General features: G+C 41.5%; 1 protein-coding gene across 1 annotated transcript in view; it reads left to right on the top strand.

Moving 5' to 3' along the window:
- The window catches only part of CDK19 (cyclin dependent kinase 19), a 411797-nt gene that overhangs the window by 132556 nt on the left and 263942 nt on the right, over window positions 1–15299 (top strand). The window contains exon 3 of the mRNA XM_069726138.1: window positions 10162–10272. Coding sequence (XP_069582239.1) covers window positions 10162–10272 — 111 coding nt within the window. The remainder of the gene's footprint in view (window positions 1–10161; window positions 10273–15299) is intronic.

Here is a 15299-nt window from a genome sequence, read left to right as displayed (position 1 = left end):
GTGCAATAATCAACATCATCAATCCACATAGTCAATTTCATGTGACCATATATTGTCTTGGCAGGGTTCTAAACATTTAATTAGTCCCAATCTCCTGAACATCAGATAATTTTCTATAACCCTCCTTCGGATTTCGTCTTGTTTTGGGCTGTAGTAAGGATTGCCTATTAATTCCTAGACCTTGTCTAAATACTACATTCAGTGTCTCATCTGGGTATCCCTTCTGTCTGAACCGATTTCGTAGATTGTACGCCTGTTTTCTAAATGTTGTAGTGTCTGAGCAATTTCTCCTTCATCTTAGGAATTGTCATTTTGGTATGTCCCTTTTTAGAGGTCCGGCATGATGACTTCCCACTATAAAAGATTATTTGCCATGAGTTTCCTAAAAATGATCATTAATTGACTGCTAATATTTTTCTTTATTAGTACATCCAAACATGGAAATTCACATTTTTGTAATTCTCAAGTGAATTTTAGGCCCACCTCTTTAATGTTCAGACCATTCACAAAGTTCTTGAATTCCTCATGAGACCCTGTGTATAGAATAAAATATTTTATAAGGCTGTTATATATACAATTCGTTATGGGCGTCCATAAGACGGACTACGTTACACCGCAGCATAAACGCGGTGTAACGTAGTCCGTTAAGGCCGCCATTAATTCCTATGTCGGACGCATCGCTAGTGCACACCCACAATGGGCGTGCACAAGGGATGTGCCATCATTGAGTGACGGACCCTGAGACGCGGGCTGCAGCGTTTCCAGGTACGTCACTGCTAGCGCAGATAGAGCTAGGAGATGCTCTATCTGCCCTAGCGCGATGTAGAATGTCGACACTTGCGTCAGCAGCCCGTTCACGTATGTGTTGAACGGGCTGCTGTTTAACGCAATGTGAACCCGGCCTTAGACACAACCACATGTTATAACAATCAAACCTGATCAATTACCAGGGTCATGTGTATAAAGAACTACGACTATTTAAACCCTATCATTAAATTTTGACAGATTTAAACACAGAACAAAATGATACCAGGGTACATGGTAGTAGGAATTTTCAAAACTTTATAAATTTAAAATACAAGCAGATAAAGCGAAGGAAGATGTGTGTCACAGAACAAGCACACATTATGCCACATTGCAAAAGTATGGACACGCAAAGGAATAGAGATGCAGCTATGAGGTATTAATCATTCCCATCCTAGTGCTCAAGAGTATATATTTATACAATATCAGTGGGGGTTAACCAGTATCTCCTGAGGAAGGAAGGTCTGAAACGCGCGTCGGGGCGGACGTGCAGGGATAGCGGTGTGGACTGTGCCTCTGTGATTACCGGTAAATGATGATTACTATCTATTTATTATTCTCTTTTTGCACTGGTGGCCAATCCGGGTAAATAATTGTTTGGAATACTACATGGGATTTGTCTGTGATTTGACATCTATACAGGGTACAGTTGAGGTGAGATACTGGTTAACCCCCATTAATATTGTATAAATATATACTCTTGAGCACTAGGGTGGTAATGATTAATACCTCATAGCTACATCTCTATTCCTTTGCGCGTCCATACTTTTGCAGTGTGGCATAATGTGTGTTTGTTCTGCGACACACATCTCTCACTTTATCTGCTTGTATTTTAAATTAATAAAGTTTTGTAATTTCCTACTACTATATACCCTGGTATCATTTTGTGGTTAATTAAACTTGTGTATAGAATGAAGATATCATTGATAAATCTCGCACAAAGGGCTTTCTTCTCATGCCACCAGGACTTTTCATCACAAAATACAACCATTTCTTCCCACTAACCCAGGAGAAGGTTTGTGTTTGAAGGTGCACATGGGCATCCCATAGCAGTCCCCATGTTGGTGGTAGTATTTTTAGAAATAAATGTGAAATAATTGTGCATGAATGTAAATCTTATGACGTCCATGACAAATGTATTGTGCCGCCTATAGTGGCTTGCTCTCATAGATAGAAAATGCTCTACAGCAAGAAGCCCATATCGTGCAGTATACTACTATAGAGCGTCTCTACCTCTACAATATAAAGGCGACCATTATCCACCACTTTCCTATCCAATTTCAGAAGTAGGTCTGACATATCCCTGACATAAGAGGGAAGGGCTGTCACAAAGGGACTTAAAATCTCGTCTATATAGACACCCCCAATTTGGTTAACTTACCCCACCCCAGACACAGTGGGTCTCCCTTTCAATTGATTAGTCCCCTTGTGCAATGTGTAAAATGTGGGGACGCTTGGATGTGTCAGCTCCATGAATTTGTACTGATTTTTAGAGATTACCTTACACTTCAGACCCTCTGTCAATATTTTCCTTAATGTCTCTGAGTACATATTCGTTGAATCATATTCAAGCACCCTAGATGTCTTTGCATTTCTTAGGAGAGACATACACATTGTCGTATAATTTTTATGGTTAAGGACCACAATGTTCCACCCTTTATCTGAGGGTTTTGGTATGATTCTGGGTTTTTTATCTAGCCCCGCTAATGGTTTTATTTCCTTTTTGTCAGGTTGGGTGTCTGTCAATCTGTAAACTGTCAATTAATGACTAGCCATCTTCTAAACTTCCAGTTTTTCGCAGTGCGCCTCTGAAGCCAGGAAGCGTACACCTGACTTCAGAGACGCAGTGCCAAAATGAGCAAAGGGCATGCACAAGATTTGCATCAGTTGGCGATGAGGCCGGTTTGTGAAAATTGTTATCCCACCCTCAGGGGCTTGATAACATGGAAAGATGACTGTCAAGTCTGTGGCAACTAACGCCCTATCGACTAGTCAAAGTCTCATTAACATTGGAAATGGGGAATTTATACAGTAAGTGCTTTTTTAAAGCATTTATTTAACTTAATTGTGTTATACAGGGCTGTTTAGGCAGGGAATTTAATCAGCCATAGGTGAATGTTGCTGGATTGAAGGGCATGTGGGACCTGACCGCTTCCCTTTTAAAGAGTTTATTGACTTTTAGGATAGCTACGTTCAATAGATGGCACTGGAGTTCAAGTCCTCTTCCTCTCTAAAGAGGCAATTTGTGTATTTATTTTCCCTGAGGAGCATTGCATGGCCTATAAGTCTCTTTACACTGACATATCATTCTGCGTGATGAGAGACATTGCTCCTTAGACCTCTAATATGTGGAAAAATAGATACATGAATAATGCTTTAGGGCATAATTTGCCAATTTTTAACTGTACTTAAGAGTTTTAGGCCCTGGTTCATCAAAACTTTTACTTTAAAAAAAAAAAAAAAAGTGGCGTAAAAGTTTTGAAAAGTAACAAAGTTTTATTGCAACTTGGAGTTGCGCCAAATGTTGCTAATTTTGGCGTTTTCGTAGCAGTTTCTCTCAGCTCTGACAAATACAAGCGACGGGGGCGTGATGCAACCACAGCATCAACGAGCTGTGGCATTTCCTACTCCAGAAATCACATTTCTGTCCATGAGTGGAGTAATACTTCTGAAGTGGTGCACGGAGGTGCATGTCAGTTGTCAGACACTACAGACTAATCAAGAGGTGTGGTCCTCTTTGTGAATCAGGAGCGTCTGACTCGATCACCCCTCAATACCACTGAGAAAATCACCAGCCTTAATGAATCGGTGCCATAGTTTTTAGCTAAATAATGCTTTCCATTGTGACAGTCACTGGTAAAGTGCAGGAGGGGAGATATGTTTCACTACGCCTAATGGCATCAGTGATATAAAATCCAGAGTGCTTTCCTCCAGCACACGAAGTGTTGTGAGGCTTAAGCTAAGTTGCATAATGGGCTGGTTTTTATGTGGACAACCATAGAGCGGGGGGGGGGGGGAAGGATGTCCACCTTATCTCAAACTGGAAAGCCGGCACCGCCGTGTGTGCTGACAGTGATGTCACAGTCATGTGATCAATCACATGGGTGGGGAGTCACATGGTCTGGGCTTAAACAGCTGAACTCCAGGGGCAATCTGGGTTGTTCAGTGTGCCTTGAGAGGGAACACTCCAGGAAAGTGTTTGTGCATGTGTTGTATGCTAAAACCTGAACCGTATGTGGTCTGCTAGCGGTGAGCGGGAGAAACCCTACTCTCAGAAGGACTGTGTTTTCTGCCACCATTGTTTTGTTTTCCTGTTTTTGCCCAGGAGACTGTGTTTGTTTTACTACACCTTAGTTTATGCTGCCTATAATAAACCAAAGGAAGTTCTTAAAGCTGCAGTGTAGCCTTGTCTATCCTTGAGCCGATCTACCACACTATATGGAGCAGTTGTCATTTTGCAGATCTTAAGAATCTGTTCAAATAATTTCCTGACTGCTGAGGTTAAGTTCACACAATGAGTTTTTGATGAGATTTTGATGCTGAGTATTTTCATAGGGTCTTTTACAGTTCCAGCAAAATGAATGAGATTTATAAAATTCTTATGCCCACTCTGCTTTTTTTAATTTGATTGAACTGTCCTGCAGTATGTTTTGAAATCAGAAACAAGTATTGTGATAGCTGTGGAAAAACCACAGGTGAAAAAAAAAAAAAAAGCATATGCGTTTTTAGTTCATTAGTGCATTTCTGCTGCTGAAACGCATTAAAAACTCATATAATCCATACATGACTGTATCAAAGTTTTTTCAAAGCTAATTACAAGTACCGTATATATTCGAGTATAAGCCGACCCCCCTAATTTTGCCACAAAAAACTGGGAAAACTTAATGACTCGAGTATAAGTTTAGGGTGGAAAATGCAGCAGCTACTGGTAAATTTCAAAAATAAAAATAGATACCAATAAAAGTAATATTAATTGAGACATCAGTAGTTTAATTGTTTTTGAATATCCATATTGAATCAGGAGCCCCATTTAATGATGGCCCCATAAGATGCTCCATATAAAATACGCCCCATATAATGCTCCATACAGTTTATGATGGGCTCCATAAGATACTCCATATTAAAATATGCCCCATATAATGCTGCGCAAATGTTGATTATGACCCCATAAGATGCTCCATACAGACATTTGCCCCATACAGTGCTGCACAAATGCTGATTATGGCCCCATAAGATGCTCCATAGACACATTTGCCCCGTATAATGCTCCACAAATGTGGATTATGGCCCCATAAGATGCTCCATAGAGATATTTGCCCCATATAGTGCTGCACATGACCCCATACAGATATTTGTCCCATATGATGCTGCACATGGCCCCATAAGATGCTCCATAGAGATATTTACCCCAAATAACGCTGCACATGGCCCCATACAGATATTTGCCCCATATAATGCTGCACATGGCCCCATAAGATGCTCCATAGAGATATTTGTCCCATATAATTCTGCCCATGGCCCCATAAGATGCTCCATAGAGATATTTGCCCCATATAATTCTGCCCATGGCCCCATAAGATGCTCTATACAGACATTTGCCCCATATGCTGTTGCTGCGATTAAAAAAATAAAAAATCACATACTCACCTCTTGTCACTCAGGCCCCGGCACTTGCTGTACTCCCCTTTCCCGTTCCACCACCGACCGCTGCTGTGTCTTCCCCGTCCTATGAACTGATGTTCAGGCAGAGGGCGGCGCGCACTAATCACTTTATCGCTTCCTCTGACCTGAGCGTCACTGCAGAGGATGCGGAAGATCCAGCGGCGCCGACGGTGGAATGGGGAGCAGGTGAATTTCCCCCATACTCACCTCCTTGCGCGGTCCCTGCACGTCTGTTCCCCGGCACTGGCAGCTTCTTCCTGTAGTGAGCAGTCACATGGTACAGCTCATTACAGTAATGAATATGCGGCTCCACCCCTATGGGAGTGGAGTCGAGTCCATATTCTTTACTGTAATGAGCGGTACCATGTGACCGCTCACTACAGGAAGAAGCTGCTGGCGATGGGGAACAGACGTGCAGGGACCACGCCAGGAGCAGGTGAGTGTTATTACACAGCTCCCTCCCCTGCTGACCCCTGGGTATGACTCGAGTATAAGCCGAGAGGGTTACTTTCAGCCCAAAACAGTGGGCTGAAAATCTTTGCTAATACTCGCGTATATATGGTAAGTATCAAAAACAAATCGGCTTTATTTAAAACATGACATGCCAAAAAAGCAGAAAGCTTGCATAAGCTGCAACATCAAAAATGTAGTAAAAACACACTTAAGAATGACAAATGGTAACCTAATTTAGCTAATGGGTGCCGTAATGCTGTAGAAAATTAGCAACATCAAAAACTTATGAATTACTCATCGTGGGAACATAGCCTACAGTAAATAGAAATGTTCTTAAACTGTATACACAAACGTGCTTTGTGAAAGGTCTGTCAGCATGCGCATCCCTTCCAGCAACCATACAAGGTGTTCATATGATTTCAAGCCTATCTAACATATGAGTAATCACATGAAATTGTTGCTGCAAATAAATATTTTTACAATGTGGCTTACCATATAAAACCTACAAGAGAAAAAAATGAGCAAAAACCCTGCTGTAAATAGTAAGTAAAAAGCAAAAAGTGCATCTAAATAACACAGAGTTTTTAGTAATAATGTTTTTGATCAAAAATAGCATAAAAGCCATCGCACCACGTCAAGGTAATTCTGATCGGGACAGTCCTACACTGTCTAATATTAAAAATGGTGACCTCAGTGTGAATAAGGGCAGACAACAGGACTGAGCCCAACCAGTAGAACACCAGCCTGGAGGTAGCTCAGAAAAGGGTGGCCACTCCCCGGACTTACCATGTATGCCAAAAGGAAAAACCAACTTGTTTTGAAATCCCTCATGTAATCTTTTCAAGTTCTCACCTATTCTAATGATATCTGTGGATTGACTGCTAAAACTCTCACCTATTTTGAGAATGGGGCTCCGAAATTCCTGGTAAAGCTACGCTCCCATGAATGATAAACTTTTGGTTTGGTTTTGATGTTGCAGAATTTCTGCACCTATTAGGGTATGTTTCCACGTTCAGGAAACGCTGCGTGTTTGACGCTGCATAGAGCCGCAGCGTCAAACACACAGCGTCCAGATGTTACAGCATAGTGGAGGGGATTTCATGAAATCGCGTCTCCACTATGTGGTAAAACATGCCTGCGGCAGACCCGCGTTAATGGACATTCGGCGTGTCTTTTCAGAACGCAGCATGTCTGTTTACACAGCGGCGACGCTTCGTCGCCGCCCTGTAAAATTACCATAGACTATCATTAGATGCGATAAAATCGCATCTAATGATTAGTCACATGCGTAGAAACTGCGTACACGCAGCTTACTACGCCTGTCCTGCCGCCGGAAGTCCCTCATCCAGTGCAGTTCTCGCGATAACTTATGTTCTCGTGAGAACTGCCGTGCACGTGACCGGGATTTATCTCCGTTCACTAGCCTGGTTCTGGCAAACAGCTGATCAGCTGATTGTGAGAACGCTGTAGTGTAGGTGATCGCTGGAGAGTTATCTCCAGCGATCATCTATAGGCTCTGCTACATCTAGATGTCAGGTATCCAGATGTAGCAGAGCTGGACTCGTCTAGACTGTGTACAGATACAACATGATACACCATGCGACATACGACATACAACATGCGACATGCAACATGCGACAACATGCAACAGGTGTCATGCGATATATGCAACATGCGACGACATGCGACAGCATGCGACATGCAACATTCGACAACATGCGACATGCATGCGACATGTAACATGCGACAACATGCGATATGCAACATGTGACAATATGCAGCATGCAACAACATGCGTCAACATGCTACATGCGACATTCAACATACTGTACATACATACAGCACATGCAACATTTATAACATACAATACATACATATAGACATACAGTACATTAAACATAGAGTACAGTACGTACTCACCATCACCTTATCACCTTGATCCCCGAAGCCATTGTCACCTGTAACAAATTATAAAATTATAAACAAACACTGTACTCCCTGATCCGCAGATATCCAATTAAAACAAGTGTCCCCCGATGATCTCCCATGGACTGCTATCCAGGGGCTCCAGGAATACAATGATGAAAGGTATCCTTCCGCACTGTATTCCTCCGCCACTGTAAAAAATAGTCCCTAGTCTCACTTGTGGCTCTGCTGTGTGAGAAAGTTCTTGCGCAGCAATGCCATAAAGTGAGACTCTGAACTAAGGTAACCTCAGTGATGCACTGCAGGAGCCATTGTCTCCTGTCAGTGTGTCACTGGAGGTCTATAGAGCGGTGACATCACCCGATGTCACTGTTCTATAGGGGAGTTTGTCGTGGAACACTCGTTATTAATTGGACTACGGAGTAAGTAAGTATACGGTTGGTTTATTATTATGTTTTTATGCAGGCGATCGAGTATGGTAAAATTAAGAATATTAAAATAATTTTTTCTGGCTCTCTTCATTTATTTTTAACCCTTTTACTACTCAAGGATTAATAATGGATAGGGGTCTTATTGACCCCTCTCCATTATTAACCAGGCTTAATGTCACCTTACAATAGCAAGGTGACATTAACCCCTTATTTCCCCATATCCCACCGCTACAGGGGAGTGGGAAGAGAGGGGATAAGTGCCGGAATTGGCACATCTTACAGATACGCCATCTCTGGGGCGGCTGGGGGCTGGTATTTGTAGATTTGTAGCCGGGGGGGGGGGGAGGGGCAATAACCATGGCCCCTCTCTAGGCTATGAATATCGGCCCGCAGCTGTCTGCATAGCCTTTCTGGCTATAAAATATAGGGGGACCCCATGTCATTTTTTAGGGGTCCCCTTATTTTAATAGCCAGTAAAGGCTACGCAGATAGCTGCAGGATGATATTCATAGCCTAGAGATGGGCCATGGGTATTACCCTCTTCCCAGGCTACAAATATTGGCCCCCAGCCGTCGGCTTTCCCCCTCTGGCGCAGAAAATTGCGCGGGAGCCCACAACATTTTTTTTTTTCACTTTTTTTTTTTAAATTAAACATATTGCGTTTAAGGCCAGGGTCAATACTCGGCACTGCCGCGGGCACTCGGGCCCGGAGCGTTCAGCTGCATAAAAATACATGCAGTCGCACGCTCAGCCTCTGTGTGTCGGTGGCAGTACTGGATCTTGAAGCGAGAGACTTGTGTGATCCCGGCCTAACGCAGATTTCGTGTGTATGTCTTTATTTAAGGCTGGGATCACACATGCGAGAAACTCGGACGAGTCTCGCATCTTTATACCCGACACTGGTGCCGCACTCGGGAGTGGAGCATGCAGCTGCATAGAAATACATGCAGATGCACGCTCCGCACCCGAGTGCCGGCGGCAGTTCCAAGTATTAAGATGCGAGACTGGTTCGAGTTTCTCGTTTGTGTGATCCATCTTTCGTATCTATCTATCTTTCTATATATCGTATCAATCATCTGTTTATCTATTATCTATCTATCGTATCTATTATCTAATATCTATCAATATATCTATCTATATAAAGATATATTTATAGATAGATATATCGGTAGATAATAGATATATCGATAGATAGATACCATAGATAAATACGATAGATAGATCCATAGATAGATAGATGTGATAGATAGATACAGTATGTATCGTATCTGTCTATTGTATCCATCTAACGTATCTATCTATCTATCTATCTATCTAGCTGTGTGTGTATATTCTCCAATGGCGTATGTAAATGAAGAGGTTGGACAAGAAATTCCATCACGATTCTTGTTTTTTGTATATCTTTATTGAGCTTACAAAACAAACACAAATCCACATGAAAAAAACGCATGAAAAACGCAGGTGAACTGCCAGTGACCTTAGGTGCAGATTTTACCTGCGTCAAATCCTGAGCAAATCCTGATGCTATCCTGACCGTGGACATATACCCTGATGTAAATTAGTTTTTATCGTGTTTTTGATGCTGCATTTTTTCTCTGTTTGGTGTGTCATGCTTTAAATAAAGCTACTTTGTTTTTGATACTTTTTGAATTTTTGCTTTTATGCTATCCATTAAAAAACAGACTTCTACAACAGATGTGCAGCCAAAGTCTACGAATGGTAGGATTCTTTAGAACGAACACAACCTACAAGAGTGAAGTTACCTACTGTTAAAAATATAGTTGACTAACTACTATATTGTTTTTGAGTATACTTTCTGCACTCTTGTGCATAAAATGGCAGACTTCAGATAACCTTGCTTCCTTTTATTTCTGTCTTCATATAGTTGCTACGTGAGTTGAAGCATCCAAATGTGATTGCTTTACAGAAAGTATTCCTGTCTCACAGTGATAGAAAAGTTTGGCTACTGTTTGATTATGCAGAACATGATCTATGGGTAAGTTTGCATATTATTTACATTAAATTTAGAAATCTTTGTGTGCCACTATTGATTCTGTAAAGATACTGTAAGACCCCTCAGGAGCTTGGGACTGCCCACATGACTCTATTCTTTTATTTCCATACAGTGCATACTGCCTTACACATTTTTAGACCTAATTCTGAATCCAGTACTTTTGATTGGGGCAATTTTAGGAAGCTTTTCCAAAGCAGTATAAGGATATTGTGGCTGTTTAGTGGCAGAAATGGTAGTGAAAGCTGTGCTTTAAATACGGTACATTTAATTGAATGCATTATCCAGCACTATTAATCCAGAGGATGCTAAAAGCAACAATAGGCTAATTATTAGCAAATTAAGGATTTAAACAAATTCTACCCCAAAATTTGGCATAATACATTACTGGATCAATTGCCCACTATAAAGAGGACCTTCCACCAAAGTCATGTTTAACAGGATTTAGTATGTAATAGTGGCAGCAGAGCGGAATAAAACATATTTTGTTTTGATTTATTTAGTCTTTCCATTGTAGAGATGTTGGCAATCAAATTTTTGGCACCTAATAAATAAGTAAACACCCACTTAAAGGAAAGGACAATACCATAGCTTAGGGCAGATTTTGCTGTGTGAGAGACATAGAATGACAGAGACCCCTAATTTTCTGGTCTAAATGCATACATAAGTCACAGTGGGGAAGGGGCAGTGCAGCTAAGTTCAGCTGCATCACATTATAAACCTTTCTATCAACTCTCCTCTCATAGTACTATCAGCTCTGCTGTACTGCATCTCCCTCAGACTGCCTATCTAGAAATGAGAGCTTAAAGTACCAATACCACATTTATATTTGTTGCGCTCAGCTTCTAATCGCTCAGCAATGAGAGCAGATCATAGCCTCATTACATCTCACACAGGAGTAGTCCAGAAGAAGATCAGGGCTATCTTTTACATCTTAAACAGAAGCAATTGCAAGATGCTTCGGCACATTACACGTAACACTCAGTAATCAGAAGAACAATTAGAAGGGTTTGTAAAGTGATACAGCTAAACTCAGCTGCATTGCGCCTCCCCACACTCTCAGTTGAGCAGTATGTTAGACCAGGAGATCAGTGCAGTATCATTACATCTCAGATGCTGAGAAATGTGTTCAAAGCTATGGAGGTATGTCCTTTCCTTTTGAGTGTTGCTGCCTACTTATGATGATAAGCATCATATAGGGAGAAGTACACACCCCCAGTGAAAACTGTCTGACAACACCCACTTAGAATAAAAACAAAAAACAAATTAACTCATTAGGTGCCAAATACATTGATTGCTAATTAGTGATGAGCACCCAGAAGATGTGGTATAATCAGACCATGTCCCTGTACGGTGAGACACAGCCATTACACCGTACATAGCAGGGGTACATTTATAAGATTATCTCAGCACAGGAACATTTTTTTAAACACCTCTAATTGTAGAACTTATTATTATTCAAAGATTTATTAAAGTATACTTAGTTTGTGGGACAACCCCTTTAAGTAATCTAATACTTACATCTCTGTGAAAGTGTTTACCCTCTTTCTGATTTCCTATTCTTTTGCATGTTTGTCACACTAAGGCTACTTTCACACATCAGGTTTTTGCCATCAGGCTCAATCCGGCAAATTTTGAAAAAAACGTATCCATCGCAAATTGTGAAAAACTGATGCGACGGTTCCGTTTTTTAGCCGGACCCGACTAGCTGATCTCGCTAACTGGATTCTAGGGAAGAAAGAGAGGGAGAGAGAATGGAAAATGCATGCTTAGTTTAAAAAACTGAATCCGGCGCCGGATTCCATCATTTGACGGATCCGGCGCCATAGGGTTCCATTATAGCAAATGATGGATGGCGACGGATCCGTCGCTGTCAGTTTTTTAGACGGACACAAAAAACGTTCCTATGTCTGTTGTCTCCGGCCGCCAGAAAACTAGTTTTCGACGGATCCAGTGAAAAACGGATGAAATTTGAGGCCATCCGTCACAATCCGTTGCTAATACAAGTCTATGAAAAAAAAAACGGATCCAGCGGCAACTTTTGCCGGATTGTGCCTGACGGCAAAAAACTGATGTGTGAAAGGGGTCTTAAATGTTTCAGATCACTCAACAAATTTAAATATTAAACAAAGAAAACACCAGTAAACATAAAATGCAGTTTTTAAATGAAGGTCTGTACAGGTCCTTCTCAAAAAATTAGCATATAGTGTTAAATTTCATTATTTACCATAATGTAATGATTACAATTAAACTTTCATATATTATAGATTCATTATCCACCAACTGAAATTTGTCACGTCTTTTATTGTTTTAATACTGATGATTTTGGCATACAACTCCTGATAACCCAAAAAACCTGTCTCAATAAATTAGCATATTTCACCCATCCAATCAAATAAAAGTGTTTTTTAATAACAAACAAAAAAACCAACAAATAATAATGTTCAGTTATGCACTCAATACTTGGTCGGGAATCCTTTGGCAGAAATGACTGCATCAATGCGGCGTGGCATGGAGGCAATCAGCCTGTGACACTGCTGAGATGTTATGGAGGCCCAGGATGCTTCAATAGCGGCCTTAAGCTCATCCAGAGTGTTGGGTCTTGCGTCTCTCAACTTTCTCTTCACAATATCCCACAGATTCTCTATGGGGTTCAGGTCAGGAGAGTTGGCAAGCCAATTGAGCACAGTAATACCATGGTCAGTAAACCATTTACCAGTGGTTTTGGCACTGTGAGCAGGTGCCAGGTCGTGCTGAAAAATGAAATCTTCATCTCCATAAAGCATTTCAGCCGATGGAAGCATGAAGTGCTCCAAAATCTCCTGATAGCTAGCTGCATTGACCCTGCCCTTGATGAAACACAGTGGACCAACACCAGCAGCTGACATGGCACCCCACACCATCACTGACTGTGGGTACTTGACACTGGACTTCAGGCATTTTGGCATTTCCTTCTCCCCAGTCTTCCTCCAGACTCTGGCACCTTGATTTCCGAATGACATGCAAAATTTGCTTTCATCAGAAAAAAGTACTTGGGACCACTTAGCAACAGTCCAGTGCTGCTTCTCTGTAGCTCTAAAGTGGCTTTACCTGGGGAATGCGGCACCTGTAGCCCATTTCCTGCACACGCCTGTGCACGGTGGCTCTGGATGTTTCCACACCAGACTCAGTCCACTGCTTCCTCAGGTTCCCCAAGGTCTGGAATCGGTCCTTCTCCACAATCTTCCTCAGGGTCCGGTCTCCTCTTCTCGTTGTACAGCGTTTTCTGCCACATTGTTTCCTTCCAACAGACTTACCATTGAGGTGCCTTGATACAGCACTCTGGGAACAGCCTATTTGTTGAGAAATTTCTTTCTGGGTCTTACCCTCTTGCTTGAGGGTGTCAATGATGGCCTTCTTGACATCTGTCAGGTCGCTAGTCTTACCCATGATGGGGGTTTTGAGTAATGAACCAGGCAGGGAGTTTATAAAAGCCTCAGGTATATTTTGCATGTGTTTAGAGTTAATTAGTTGATTCAGAAGATTAGGGTAATAGGTCGTTTAGAGAACCTTTTCTTGATATGCTAATTTATTGAGACAGGTTTTTTGGGTTATCAGGAGTTGTATGCCAAAATCATCAGTATTAAAACAATAAAAGACCTGACAAATTTCAGTTGGTGGATAATGAATCTATAATATACGAAAGTTTAATTGTAATCATTACATTATGGTAAATAATGAAATTTAACACTATATGCTAATTTTTTGAGAAGGACCTGTATTATTAAAGGAAAAAAATTACAAACCTACAGGACCCTGTGTGAAAAAGTGATATCCCCCCTCAAAACATAAATTAACTATGGGATGTCAGATCTTTGGGAAGCTAGGTGCAAATTCCCTAGCCACACACAGGCCTGATTACTGCCACACCTATTCTCTATCAGGAAATCACTTAAATAGGACCTGCTTGACAAAGTGAAGTAGACAAAAAGTTCCTCAAAAGCTAGACATCATGCTATGATCCAAATAAATTTTCGAACAAATGAGAAACAAAGTATGGTAATTGAGATCTGTCAGTCTGGAAAAGGTTATAAAGCCATTTCTTAAGCTTTGGGATTCCAGTGAACCAAAGTGAGAGCTATTATTCACAAATGGCGAAAACATGGAACAGTTGTGAAACTTCCCAGGAGTGGCCGGCCAACAAAAATTACCCAAGGGCGCAACAATGACTCATTAGAAGTGTCGGCCTCACTTGCCTCAGTTAAGGTCAATGTTCATGACTCCACCATAAGAAAGAGACTGGGCAAAATGGCCTGAATGGCAAAGTTCCAAGACGAAAATTACTGCTGAGCAATAAGAAAATAAAGGCTAGTTTTAGTTTTGGCAGAAAACATCTTGATGTATTTTGGGAGATTGCTCTGTGGACTGATGAGACAAAAGTTGAGCCTTTTGGAAGGTGTGTCCCATTATATCTGGCGTAGACGTAACACCGCATTTCAAAAAAGGAACATCATTCCAAAAGTAAAATATGATGGTGGTAGTGTGACGATCTGGGGCTGTTTTGCACCTTTATGACCTTGAAGACTTGCTGTGGGAAATTGATCAATGAATTCTGCTGTCTGCTAAAAAATCCTGACGGAGAATGTCCTTCCATCTGTTCTTGACCTCAAGTTGAAGCACAGTTGGGTTATACAGCAGGAAAATGACCCAAAACACACCAGCAAGTCCATCTCTGGCTTAAGAAAAACAAAATTAAGACTTCGGTGTCGCCTAGTCAAAGTCCTGACCTTAATCTGATTCAGATGCTGTGGCATGACCTTAAAGGGAATCTGTCACCTTATTTTGCCGCTATAAACTGTGGCCACCGCTATTGGGGGCTTATCTACAGCATTCTGTAATGCTGTAGATAAGCCCCCGATTGTAACCTGAAAGATAAGAAAAACAAGTTAGATTAGTTAGATTATACTCACCCAGGGGCGGTTCGGTTCGGGTCCGATGGGTCCAGTGGGCAGGTCAGGTTGCGGCGCCTCCCA

Source organism: Ranitomeya imitator, chromosome 5 (genome assembly GCF_032444005.1).
Source record: "Ranitomeya imitator isolate aRanImi1 chromosome 5, aRanImi1.pri, whole genome shotgun sequence".
Taxonomy (NCBI): Eukaryota; Metazoa; Chordata; class Amphibia; order Anura; family Dendrobatidae; genus Ranitomeya; species Ranitomeya imitator.
Note: the sequence above shows the minus strand (reverse complement) of the source record. Positions and strands in the feature narration are given on the sequence as shown.